Below are 12,874 nucleotides of genomic sequence, written 5' to 3'. Positions count from 1 at the left end.
TTAATTCATAGTCTAGTACAAGAGTTCCAAAGCAGGAAGATAAATTAATAGACATTGTTCTTGAGATGTTATTTTGAACTTAGATTATTTTTCTTATTAAATGTGAAAACAACTTTGATTTTGTTTTGTTTTGAGACAGAGTCTCGTTCTGTCGCCCAGGCTGGAGTGCAGTGACACTATCTTGGCTCACTGCAACCTCCGCCTCCTGGGTTCAAGGAATTCTCCTGCCTCAGCCTACTAAGTAGCTGGGACTACAGGCACGCGCCACCATGCCCAGCTAATTTTTGTATTTTTAGTAGAGATGGGGTTTCACCATATTGGCCAGGCTGGTCTTGAACTCCGGACCTCGTGATCCACCTGCCTCGGCCTCCCAAAGTGCTGGGATTATAGGTGTGAGCCACCACGCCCAGCCTGGAAACAACTTTTTTAATGCAATGTTATTCACTTAGAAATAATAGTGTAATATTGTCAAACTGTAAATATGTGAATGCTAACTCTTATGAGACTTAAAGACATATTATGAATGTACCACAAAAACTTAAGAATGAGAAATTCCAAAAGTTTGACAATTTTGTCACAGCATTTAATCTCCTATTCACTAGAATGTCTTGAATGATGCTCATGAAAATCTAACACGCTATAAAGGAGCAGTCACCAGGGCAGTGGAGAGCATCACTTCCCTCGAAGCCATCATTATACCCTACAGAGTAGATGTTGGTAATCCAGATGAATCTCTAGAAATGCCTCTTCGAAAACAAGAGGAATTGGAATCCACAATAGCACATATCCAGGACCTCACTGGGAAACTGGGAATGATATCCAGCCCTGAAGCCAAACTACAACTTCAGTGTACTTTACAGGAACTAGTTTCTAAGAACTCAGCAATGAAGGAAACTTTCAAAGCACGGAAAAATGAGGCAGAAAGGTAAGTCTTCTTCCAAAGATAATCTTTAAGAACATAAGAGATCGTTTTAAAATATAATTAAACTATATTTTAATAGTTTTTAGAATATAAAATATAGGTTTTTTTCTCTATCATTAACACATACATTAGAGATAATTTGGAAAATATGGTAAAGTAGAAAAAAATTGCAATGTAAAGAAAGCTCTGGTAAATATTGTATTTCTTCTGTTTTTTTTTTTTTTTTCTTATTTAATATTGGGTACATACAATAGAGTGCTTATAAAAGTATATGCATGGTATAAGTAATAATGATAAAACTAACATCTTTGTACCCAAAGGTACATTATTAATTTGAGTTCTCTTGTGTGCTCCTCTCTCTTCTCAGAAATAACCATCCTTCTCCCAAATTTTGTTTACCATTTTCCTGACTATTGTTGTACTTTTTTTTTTTTTTTGAGACAAAGTTTCGCTTTTGTTGCCCAGGCTGGAGTGCAATGGCACGATCTTGGCTCACTGCAACCTCCGCCTCCCGAGTTTAAGCAATTCTCCTGCCTCAGCCTCCTGAGTAGCTGGGATTACAGGCATACACCACCCATGTGTGGCAATTTTTTGTATTTTTAGTAGAGATGGGATTTCTCCATGTTGGTCAGGCTGGTCTTCAACTCCCAGTTGTGCTTTTACTATGTGTTTGTGTGTCCTGTTTTCACAATTTCCAGCTAATACCTATTGTGTACATTCTTCTGTTACTTCTTTTTTTAATTTTTAATTTTTGTGAGTATATAGGTATATATATTTATGGCATATATGGAATATTTTGATACAAGTAATCTCTGTGTATTAATTGCATCAGGGTAGATGAGATATTCATCATTTCAAGCATTTATCTTTTGTGTTACAAACAATCCAACTGTACTCTTGTAGTTATTTTTAAATGTACGGTTAAATTATTATTGAATGTAGTCACTGTGTGGTGCTATCAATACTAGAGCTTATTCATTCTTTCTGTTATTTTGTACCCATTTACCATCTCCCTTCCACCTCCCCCACTACCCTTCCCAGCCTCTGGTAACCATCCTTGCTGCTCTCTGTGTTCACAAATTCAATTGTTTTGATTATTAGATCCCACAAATAAGTGGGAATATGTGATGTTTGTCTTTCTGTGCCTGGCTTATTTCACTTAACATAATGACCTCCAGTTCCATTTATGTTGTTGCAAATAACAGGATCTCGGTTTTTTGGGTTTTTAATGGCTAAATAGTACTCCTTTGTGTATATATACCACATTTTCTTCATCCACTCATCTGTTGATGGACACTTGGGTTGCTTCCAAATCTTGACTATTGTGAATAATGCTGCACTAAACATGGGAGTGCAGATATCTCTTCAATATACTGATTCTTTTGGGATTCCAGGATCATATAGTAGCTCTATTTTTAGTTTTTTTGAGGCTCCTCCAAATAGTTCTCCATAGTGGTTGTACTAATTTGCATTACCACCAACAGCATATGAAGGTTCTCTTTTCTCCACATCCTTGCCAGCATTTATTATTGCCTGTCTTTTGGCTAAAAGCCATTTTAACTAGGTAAGATGATGTCTCATTATAGTTTTGGTTTACATTTCTCTGATGGTCAGTGATACTGAACACCTCCATATCTGTTTGCCATTTTTATGTCTTCTTCTGAGAAATGTCTATCCAGATCTTTTGCCCATTTTTTAATTGGATTATTACTTTTTTTCCTGTACAGTTATTTGAGCTCCTTATATATTCTGGTTATTAATCCCTTGTCACATGGGTAGTTTGCAAATATTTTCTCTCATTCTGTGGGTTGTCTCTTCACTTTGTTGATTATTTCCTTTGCTGTGCAAAAGCTTTTTAACTTGATGTTATCCTGTTTGTACCTTTTTGCTTTGGTTGTCTGTGCCTGTGGGGTATTATTATTCAAGAAATCTTTGCCCATTCTGGTGTCCTAGAGAGTTTTTCCCAATGTTTTCTTTTAGTAGTTTCATAGGTCTTAGATTTAAGTCTTTAATCCATTTTGATTTTAGTTTTGTATATGATGAGAGATGGGGGTCTAGTTTCATTTTTCTAGTTGAAGATATAGATAGATAATCCAGTTTTCCCAGAACCATTTATTGATATCTTTCTATAGGTTTGGAAAGTTCTGTGTTGTGATCTCTTTGAGTAAACTCTTTGAGTAAACTTTCAACCCATTATCTCTCCCTCTACCTCTTCTTTAAGGCCAATAACTCTTTTTTTCTCTTTTGAGACAGAGTCTCACTCTGTCACCCAAGCTGGAGTGCAATGGCACAGTCTTGGCTCATTGCAACCTCCCAGATCAAGCAATTCTCATGCCTCAGCCTCCCAGGTAGCTGGGATTACAAGCACAAGCCACCACACTGGCTACTATTTTGTATTTTCAGTAGAGACAGGGTTTCCCCATGTCGGCCAGGCTGGTCTCGAACTCCTGACCTCAAGTAATCTGCCCTCCTCTGCCACCCAAAGTGTTGGGATTACAGGTGTGAGCCACTGTGTCCAGCCTAATAACTCTTAAAGGATTCACCTTTTGAGGCTATTTTCTAGATTTTGTAGGCATGCTTTATTTTTTTTCTATTCTTTTTTCTTTTATCTCCTCTGACTGTGTATTTTCAAATTGTCCTGTCTTCAAGCTTAGTAATTCTTTCTTCTGCTTGATCAATTCTGCTGGTAAGAGACTCTGATGCATTCCTCAGTATGTCCATTGCAGTTTTCAACCCTAGAATTTTGCTCGATTCTTTCTGATTATTTCAATCCCTTTGTTAAATTTATCTGATAGGATTTTGAATTCCTTCTCTGTTATCTTGAATTTCTTTGATTTTCGTCAAAACAGCTATTTTGAATTCTCTGTCTGAAAGGTCACATATTTCTCTCTCTGAAATTGGTTCCTGGTGCCTTATTTAGTTTGTTTGGTGAAGTCATTTTTTCATGGATGGTCTTGATGCTTGTGGATATTTGTCAGTGTCTGGGTATTGAAGAGTCAGGTATTTATTTTAGTCACAATCTGGGGTTGTTTGTACCTGTCCTTCTTAGGCAGGCTTTCCAGGTATTCTAAGAGACTTGAGTGTTGCGATCTAAGTTTTTGGTCATGGTAGTCATATCTGCATTACGGGATACCCCCAGCCTAATAATGCTGTGGTTTTTGCAGAGTCGTAGAGCTACCATCTTGGTGGTCTTGTATAAGATCTGGAAGAATTCTCTGGATTAGGAGGCAGAGACTCTTATTGTTTTCCCTCACTTTCTCCCAAACAAACAGAATCTGTGTGCTGAGCTGCCTAGCGCTGGGGTAGAGGTGAAACAAGCACCCTTGTGGCAACCACTACAGGGAGTGCACTGGATCAGAGCTGAAGTCAGCACAGCATCAGCACTGGGCCTTGCCCAAGGCCCTCTGTAAATAGTACCTGGCTATTGCCCATGTTTGCTCAAGGCCCTAGGGCTCTACAACCAACAGGTGATGAAGCCAGCCAGGCTTGTGTCCTTCCCTTAAGGGTGGCGAGTTGCCCCGCACCTAGGTGAGTTCAGATATGCTGTCTGGGAGCCAGTGCCTGGAGTTGGAAACCTTAGGAATCTACCTGGTGCTGTGTGCTACTGTGGCTGAGCTGGCACTCAAGCCACAAGACAAAGTCCTTCACATCTTGTCTCCCCTTTCCCCATGTCTACCACCACTGCAGGCCCACAGAAAGTACTGCCAGGGTACTGCTCATGTTCACTAAAGGCTCAAGGGGATCTTCAGTCGGCTTGTGAATGCTGCCAGGCCTGGGACTCACCGTTCAGGGCAGTGGGCTCTATCCTCTGGCCCAGGCTGGGTCCAGAGATACTGTCCAAGAGCTAATACCTAGACTCCAAGAGCTCACTTAGTACTCTTCCCCACTGTGGCTGAGCTGGTACCTAAGCTCAAGACAGTCTCCTTTACTCTTTCCTCTGCTTTCTCAAGCAGAAAGAGCCTCTCTTGGTAGCCACCACAGTTTGAAGGTGCTGAGTCCCACCTGAAGCCAGCATGTCTCAGTCTCACCCAAAGCCCACTGTGTGTACTACCTGGTTGCCACTGTTGATTATTCAGGGCCCTAGGGCTCTTTAGTCAGCAGGCAATGAATCCTGCCAGGACTGGGTCCTTCCCTTCAAGGAAGTGGGTTCCCTTCTGGCCCAGGGTGTGTCTGGAAATGTCATCTAGGAGCTAGGTCCTGGAATGGGGGCCTCATGACTCTGCCCAGTACCCAGTCCTACTTAGCTGGTATCCAAGTTGCAAGACAAAGTCCTCTTTACTCTTCCCTCTCCTCTCCTCAAGTAGAGAGAAGGAGTCTCTTTTGGAACTGTGAGCTGTGGTTCATGGGGTTGGAGGAGGGGTAATGCCAAGGACTCCCTTAACTTCCCTGGCTGGTGTCTCACTTGATCGCTTGCCCCAGCAAGTCCACTGGCTCTGATTGTAGCACAGCAGTAGGACTTACCTAGGAGTTGCAGTATTTGTGGTCTCGACAACCTTCCAAGTTTATTTAGGACCCCAGAGTACTTTAGGCTGAGGTGGCGAGGCTTGCTGCAATTCTAGTTTCAACCACTGGGATGGGCAGTTGCCCTCTGGCTAGGGCTAGTTTAAATGCTTCATGCTGGCTGAGTTCTGTCCTATGTTGGCAGCACTGCATTCTAATGCAAAGTCCCCCAGTTGCTGCACTTTCCCTCCCCCAAGCACACGGATTCTTTCTCCCTGCCATGCTACTGCTGCTGGGGGATGGGTGAGGAGTGGTATCAGCAATTCAAGACTACCTTTTTTATCCTCTTCCATGCCTCTTTCAGAGATATGAAGTTAAAACTAGGTACTATGATTGGTCACGTAATTTTTGTTTTTTATGAAGTTGCTTTTGTATGGAGATAGGTGTCAAATTTGGTGTTCCTGTGGGATGATGATAAGTAGAGGCTTCTATTCAGTCATCTTGCCCCTCCTGCATACCTCACTTCATTTTTTCAAACCCATCATTGCGACTGAGGTTTATTCATGTTCTTAGTAAAATTTATTTACTTAGCTATTGATGGACATTTGGATTGCTTCCAGTTTTTGCATTCAGAAACAGTACTACTTAGGAAAATTTTTAAGTGTAATAACTTCCCTTGGATAAATATCTAGGAGTGTGATCATTCAGAATAAGAGGTTATGGACATCTTAAATTTTTTTTTTTTTTTTTTTTTTTTTTTTTTTGAGATGGAGCCTCGCTCTGTTGCCCAGGCTGGAGTGCAGTGGCACGATCTCAGCTCATTGCAACCTCTGCCTCCTGGGTTCAAGTGATTCTCCTGCTTCAGCCTCCCAAATAGTTGGAACTACTGGCACGTGCCACCATGCCCAGCTAATTTTTGTATTTTTAGTAGAGACGGGGTTTCACCATGTTGGCCAGGCTGGTCTCGAACTCCTGACCTCAAGTGATCAGCCCTCCTTGGCCTCCCAAAGTGCTGGAATTATCAGCATGTGCCACCGCACCTGGCCTGACATCTTAAATTTTTAATGCCAAATGATTTTGCCAATTTCTACTCAAACCAGCAGCATATAAGTATTCCGGTTGTCCCATATCCTTGCCAACATTTGATATTGTGAGACTTAATTTTTGCCCATCTGATGAGTAAGAAGAGGTATTTCATCGTGGTTTTAATTTGCACTAATTAGTTTGATCTCTTTTTTTGAATGTTTATTGGTCATTCATGTTTTCTCTTCCGTAAAATGCTTATTCAAGCCTTAACCCAATTTTATTGGTTGTTTTTTTCTTTCTGATTTCTAGGAATTCTCTACTTTAGAGAGTGGTCCTTTCTAGTTATATGTGTTACAAATATTCGTGCAGAGGGAGTTTTCTATTAGACACTCATCCTGGGATTGACTGCCAGCTTTATGGTCTGTCCCCCACCTTTCAGTAGGAATCAAAGAAAACTGAAACTCAGGTGCCCTCAAGGCAAAAAACTGGTCCTACAACTTTGCCTATTTCTGTTTATTTCCATTTTACAGTTTGACTCCCCAATTCCCTGTCAATTTATTCATGTGTTTTAAGAGTTGCTTTTTAAGAATAATTTGATACAGAGTTTTTAGTTACATTCAATGGAGGATTTAGCCTGTGTCTGTTTTTGTATGCATAATTTTATAGTGTTTTAAAATATATATGCTATATATATCAAATATCCAGCTTTATTTTAAAATTTTGTAACAGTTCTTTTCTTGATTATAACAAATACTTTGTAAAAGTAATTGTAATTACTCTATAATATTGTATACAATGAATCATTTTAATTTCTTAATCATACCTTTGTTAGATAAGGGTATTCCAATATGTGCTGTTTTAATTAACAGTCTAGTGAGTAAAGATGTTTTACTGTGCAAAAGATTTAGGATAAGTTCCATATGTTTAGGATACAGTTCTTAAGGTAAATTGCAGAAGCTGCATTAATGGGTCAAAGATAGGAATCGTTTTAAGACTGAGTGGTTTTCCACAAGAATTGTACCAATTTATAGCTCATCAGTGTGTTTGAGAATGCAAACTCACTCATCAGTGTGTTTTCATTTTACTGAAGTGAACTTTAGGGAAAAAAATCTTCAGTTTAGAGGACAGCCCTTCCTTCCTTTTCAAGTTTGCATTTAAACCCATATGCAGGTCCCTTTGGGAATAAAACCTTCTTAAAAGATGCATTGGCTAGCAAAAAAGAAAGTTGTCATGTCTTGTCTTAAAAATTAAGTGTGGAGTATTTTTTCTGGAAAATTTTGAATTTATTGTGTTAAATAAAATTTAATACCACTTTTTTTTCTAACTGTGACTCACTAGGTATCTTGAGAATTACAAATGCTATAGAAAACTTGAAGAGGATATTTACACTAACCTCAGCAAAATGGAGACAGTTCTTGGACAGTCCATGTCCTCGTTGCCACTGTCTTACAGAGAAGCTTTAGAGCGCTTGGAACAGAGCAAGGTAATAGTATTGGCAATTAGCCACTAAGTCTGTGTGCAAAAAATTGCAAAACTGGCAGAGACAGCAGAGAATGTGGCCCTGTTATGACCCATAGAAATCTTCACGCTGAGTTAAATACCTCAAATCAAATGAATATTCCTCAAATCAAAAGCCAGAGGGTAATGTTATATGTATATTTGAGACAGAGTCTTGCCCAGGCTGGAATGCAGTCATGCAGTCTTGACTCACTGCAGCTTCCACCTCCCAGGTTCAAGTGATTTGATTCTCCTGCCTCAGCCTCCTGACTAGCTAGGATTACAGTGCCTGCTACCATGCCCGGCTAATTTTTGTATTTTTAGTAGAGACGGGGTTTCACTACATTGCCCAGGCTGCTCTTGAATTCCTGACTTCAAGCGATCCTCCAGCCTCGGCCCTTCAAAGTGCTGGGATTACAGGTGTGAGCCACTGTGCCTGGCGTTATGTAATATATTGAAGCTTAAAAAGCCAGAAGGAAGGAAATGAAGCAATGATACTGAGAGATTTAATTAATCAGGTTCACAGGCAGTCATCCCCCAATAGCATCCTGTCCTCACTGGTGGCTTTTCTAAAGCGTCACCTCTCATGTGACTTTGAGGGATGCTGCTGGATCCATGACAGAGCCTTATTGTCCACTAATTGCTTACTGCAACTGTCATAAGCTCTAAGTTCTGGTTACTTATTAGACTGTTATAAAGTAATTTGAGCTTTTGCTTATTTTCATCTGTTAGAATCTATGGTATTATGTTATTAGGATTTTGATGAGGACTTTCTAAATCATCTATAGTTAACATTCACCAAAAACAAAAGCAAACCAAGAAAAACCTTTTAATATTGTGTTGGTGGTTGATATAGGAAGTATTGTGCAAAGGAACTAATTAGTGAAATGTGAGACTTAGGTTAAAATAACAAAATGTACAGTAGTCCCCCCTTATCCACAGGGGATATGTTCCAAGACACCCAGTGGATGCTTGAGACTGTGAATACCACTGAACTCTGTTTATAATTTTTTTCCTATACATGCCTGTGATAAAGTTTAATTTATAAATTATGTACAGTCAGGTCAACAACAATAACAGAGTAATTATAACAATATGCTGTAATAAAAGTTATGTGAATGTGGTCCCTTTCTCTCAAAATATGTCATTGTACTGTTTTCACCCTTCTTGTGATGACGTGAGACTATACAGTGCCTGGGTGATGAAATGAAGTGAGGTAATGAAATGAAGTGATGAAATGAAATGATATAGCCATGGTGAGGTAACGTTGGGCTACTATTCATCTGGAACACAAGCATTTGATACCACAACAGTTGATCTGATCACCAAGAAGGCTACTGAATAACTCGTAGGCAGGGAACATATACAGCATGAATGTGCTGGACAAAGGGAAGATTCGTATCCCAGGTGGGATGGAGAGAGATGGCATGAGATTTCATCACACTAGTCAGAATAGCACTTATATATTTGTATACAAATAAAACATACATTTTATACAAATAAATCTTACACATTTTTTCCTTCTGGAATTTTTAAATATTTTTGGACCATTGTTGATCACAAGTACCTGAAACCTTGAAAGGAGAAACCCAGATAATGATGGCTATTGTACTTCTAGTTTGTTGTTTTTTTTTTTTAATAGGAAAGAGTCCTGTTCTGTCACCCAGGCTGGAGTACAACAGTGTAATCATGGCTTATCACAGTCTTGAGCTTCTGGCCTCAAAGGATCCTCCCACCCCAGCCAGCTGAGTAGCTGGGGCTATAGGCATACACCACCATGCCTGGTTAATTTTTTAATTTTTTGTAGAGACAGGGTCTTGTTATGTTGCCCAGTCTGTCTTGAATTCCTGGCCTCAAGCAATCCTCCTGCCTCCGTCTCCCAAAATGCTGCATGAGCCACTGTGCCCAGCCTCTTAAAGAATTTCTTTTTTTTTTTTTTAGACGGAGTCTCACTCTGTTGCCCAGGCTAGAGTGCAGTGGTGTGACTTGAGCTCACTGCAACCTCTGCCTCCCAGGTTCAGGTAATTCTCCTGCCTCAGCCTCCTGAGTAGCTAGGACTACAGGTGCATGCCACCATGCCCAGCTAATTTTTGTATTTTTATTAGAGATGGGATTTCACCATTTGGCCAGGATGGTCTCGATCTCCTGATCTCGTAATCTACCTACCTTGGCCTCCCAAAGTGCTGGGATTACAGGCATGAGCCACTGCGTCTGGCAAATATTTGCTTTTGAAAGTACTTTCTTTCTTGGAAAAAAATGGTTTATGGGTCATTATTTGTCCCTGTAGTCTCAAATTCATGCAGAATACAATAATACATAGATAATTCTCATCTGGTCTAAATTGACTTCTAAAAGAATAAGAAGTAGATCATGCAATACTTATGGAAGATTGAAATAATTAATTGTTCAGAATTTGAAAGAGTTTGTAAGTTTCAGGAAAAAGCTAACAGTATGTCCCTCTTATTTTTTTTTCTTTTCTTTCCTAAGGACTTGGTGTCAAATCTTACATCAACCAAAGAAGAGTTAATGAAACTACGACAGATCCTTAGACTCTTGAGACTCAGGTGCACAGAAAATGATGGCATATGTTTGCTGAAGATTGTGTCGGCTCTGTGGGAGAAATGGCTGAGTTTGCTGGAAGCTGCTAAAGAGTGGGAGATGTGGTGTGAAGAACTGAAGCAGGAATGGAAATTTGTCAGTGAAGAAGTGAGTGCTTCATTTTCAACAAACCATGTAGTTTCTAACATGTTATTTAAATTGTTTTATTACTTTCACCTTGTTTTTCTATAAAACGAGTCGTCAGGCTATACTACTTGTGCACATCACTTATTCGTGATACATAAATGTTTATAGATGTCAGGCCTTATTAAGATAACCTCCAATAACTTATTCGGATTATTTTATAGTAGTGCCTTTTTTTGGTAGCAGATAATTCTTATTAATAAGTGACCACTAGCTGGTTTGAGCATTACAGTCTTTTTTTTTTTTTTTTTTTTTTTTTTGAGACGGAGTCTCGCTCTGTCGCCCAGGCTGGATTGCAGTGGCCCGATCTCGGCTCACTGCAAGCTCCGCCTCCCGGGTTCACGCCATTCTCCTGCCTCAGCCTCCGGAGTAGCTGGGACTACAGGCGCCCGCCACCACGCCCGGCTAGTTTTTTTTTTGTATCTTTTAGTAGAGACGGGGTTTCATCGTGTTAGCCAGGATGGTCTCGATCGCCTGACCTCGTGATCCGCCCGTCTCGGCCTCCCAAAGTGCTGGGATTACAGGCTTGAGCCACCGCGCCCGGCCGCATTACAGTCTTTATCGTGAAAATAACTTCACCCCTCTCGGAAATAACTGTCTCTACATTATACTGAAGGTTAGAATTAGGTAATTTGCATAATCACCAAATAATTTTGAAATTAACTATAATTTTTAGCTATGGAAATTAACTGTAATTGTTAAATGTGGACCTAAAAATATGTGAGGTTATGATGTTCTTTTTGAAAATGGTCTCAAAACCTGCATGATATGTATCAATCACAAATGTTAATTTAGCCTTGGTTCAGGATTTAGGTATCACCTATATTTAGAAAGAAAATTAATTTAGAAAATTAAAGATAGCTGGGTGCAGTGGCTCACATATGTAATCCCAGCACTTTGGGAGGCTGAGCCAGGAGAATTGCTTGAGCCCAGGAGTTCTAGAACAGCCCAGGCAATGGAGTGAATCCCATCTCTACAAAAAATTAAAAAAATCTGGGCCTGGTGGCACATGCCTGTAGTCACAGTTCCTTGGGAGGCTGAGGTGGGAGGATCTCTTGAGGAGAGGTCAAGACTGTAGTGCGCCATGATCACGCCACTGTATTCTAGCATTCCAGCCTGGGCAACAGAACGAGACCCTGTCTCAAAAACAAACAAACAAACAAAAAACAACATAAAGTTATCTTAGGATGAAATGTTTAGCACTATCGTATTATCTTGCTTATGACTATTGTCCTTAAAAATGAATATTATGTCAGTGGTCCTGGTGAGGACTGACTAGTGAATAGTCTCTTGAATGTTAAAATAAACTTTATAAATTACACTTTTGGTTGGGGCTGCTGGCATCAGTGCTTGCCTGTCCATAATGGTACCATTTGTTGAGTTACTATGCTGTGCTGAGAAGGCAGTTCACACCTGTTCTTACTGAATCTTTGCATTGTCCCTGGGAAGTAAATATTATCACCATTTTATAGATGGGGAAACTGAAGCCCTGACAGATTAAGTAATGGCACAAGGCCCCCAGGTAGAGATTGATTAAGCTGTAAGCCCCTGTGGGCTGCGGCTGGGGCTGTCTTGCTCACTGCTGTAACCTTGGAACCTGGCTAGGGCCCTGCACTTAGTGGGCACTTAGTAAATATTTGTTGAGGGACATCTCTTACTTAAATTCAGGTCTAGGCTAATTCTAAGATTTTGCTCTTTTTGTTTTATCACATTATTGCTATATACCCATTTGCAATTATGTGTTATTCAGACTCCATTCATATAGAACTTTCTAATTATTCACACAAGCGTTTGACAAAATCTGCTAACAAAATATTTTTCAGAGTAGCACAAGCCAAAAAAAATGCTTCCCTGTAATAACAATAATAAAAACAACTACTAAATTGAGCAATTATTATGTGGCAGGCATAGTTCAGAGCACTATTCAAGAATTCTGTGAGGATATTTTTATTATCCTTACTTTGTAGATGAGGAAAATGAGACACGGTGAGACTGAGTAACTTGCTCAAATTCACAAGGGGTAGTAGAGGATTCAAACTTAGACTCTGGTGCTTAGCCATTAATCTGTTAACTTACATGATATTTACATACATCAAATTGATATAAGATTTTAATGTAGCTTTTATCCATTCAATAAAAATTACATCATCTAACAGCTCATACATGTAAGCTTCTGTTAGCATGGTTGGTGCTTTTATATATGACAAAGTGAATTTCTGCTTTAAACATGTCACCTATAGTAACATA

General features: G+C 39.7%; 1 protein-coding gene across 13 annotated transcripts in view; it reads left to right on the top strand.

Moving 5' to 3' along the window:
• Positions 1-12,874, top strand: part of SYNE2 (spectrin repeat containing nuclear envelope protein 2) — a 374,347-nt gene that overhangs the window by 202,481 nt on the left and 158,992 nt on the right. For all 13 annotated transcript variants that reach the window (XM_021941295.2, XM_021941294.2, XM_021941291.2 and 10 more), the window contains exons 49-51: positions 603-925; positions 7,727-7,871; positions 10,373-10,591. In XM_021941295.2, coding sequence (XP_021796987.2) covers positions 603-925; positions 7,727-7,871; positions 10,373-10,591 — 687 coding nt within the window. The remainder of the gene's footprint in view (positions 1-602; positions 926-7,726; positions 7,872-10,372; positions 10,592-12,874) is intronic.

This window comes from Papio anubis, chromosome 7 (genome assembly GCF_008728515.1).
Source record: "Papio anubis isolate 15944 chromosome 7, Panubis1.0, whole genome shotgun sequence".
Lineage (NCBI taxonomy): Eukaryota > Metazoa > Chordata > Mammalia > Primates > Cercopithecidae > Papio > Papio anubis.
This window is presented reverse-complemented; position numbering and strand designations above follow the sequence as displayed.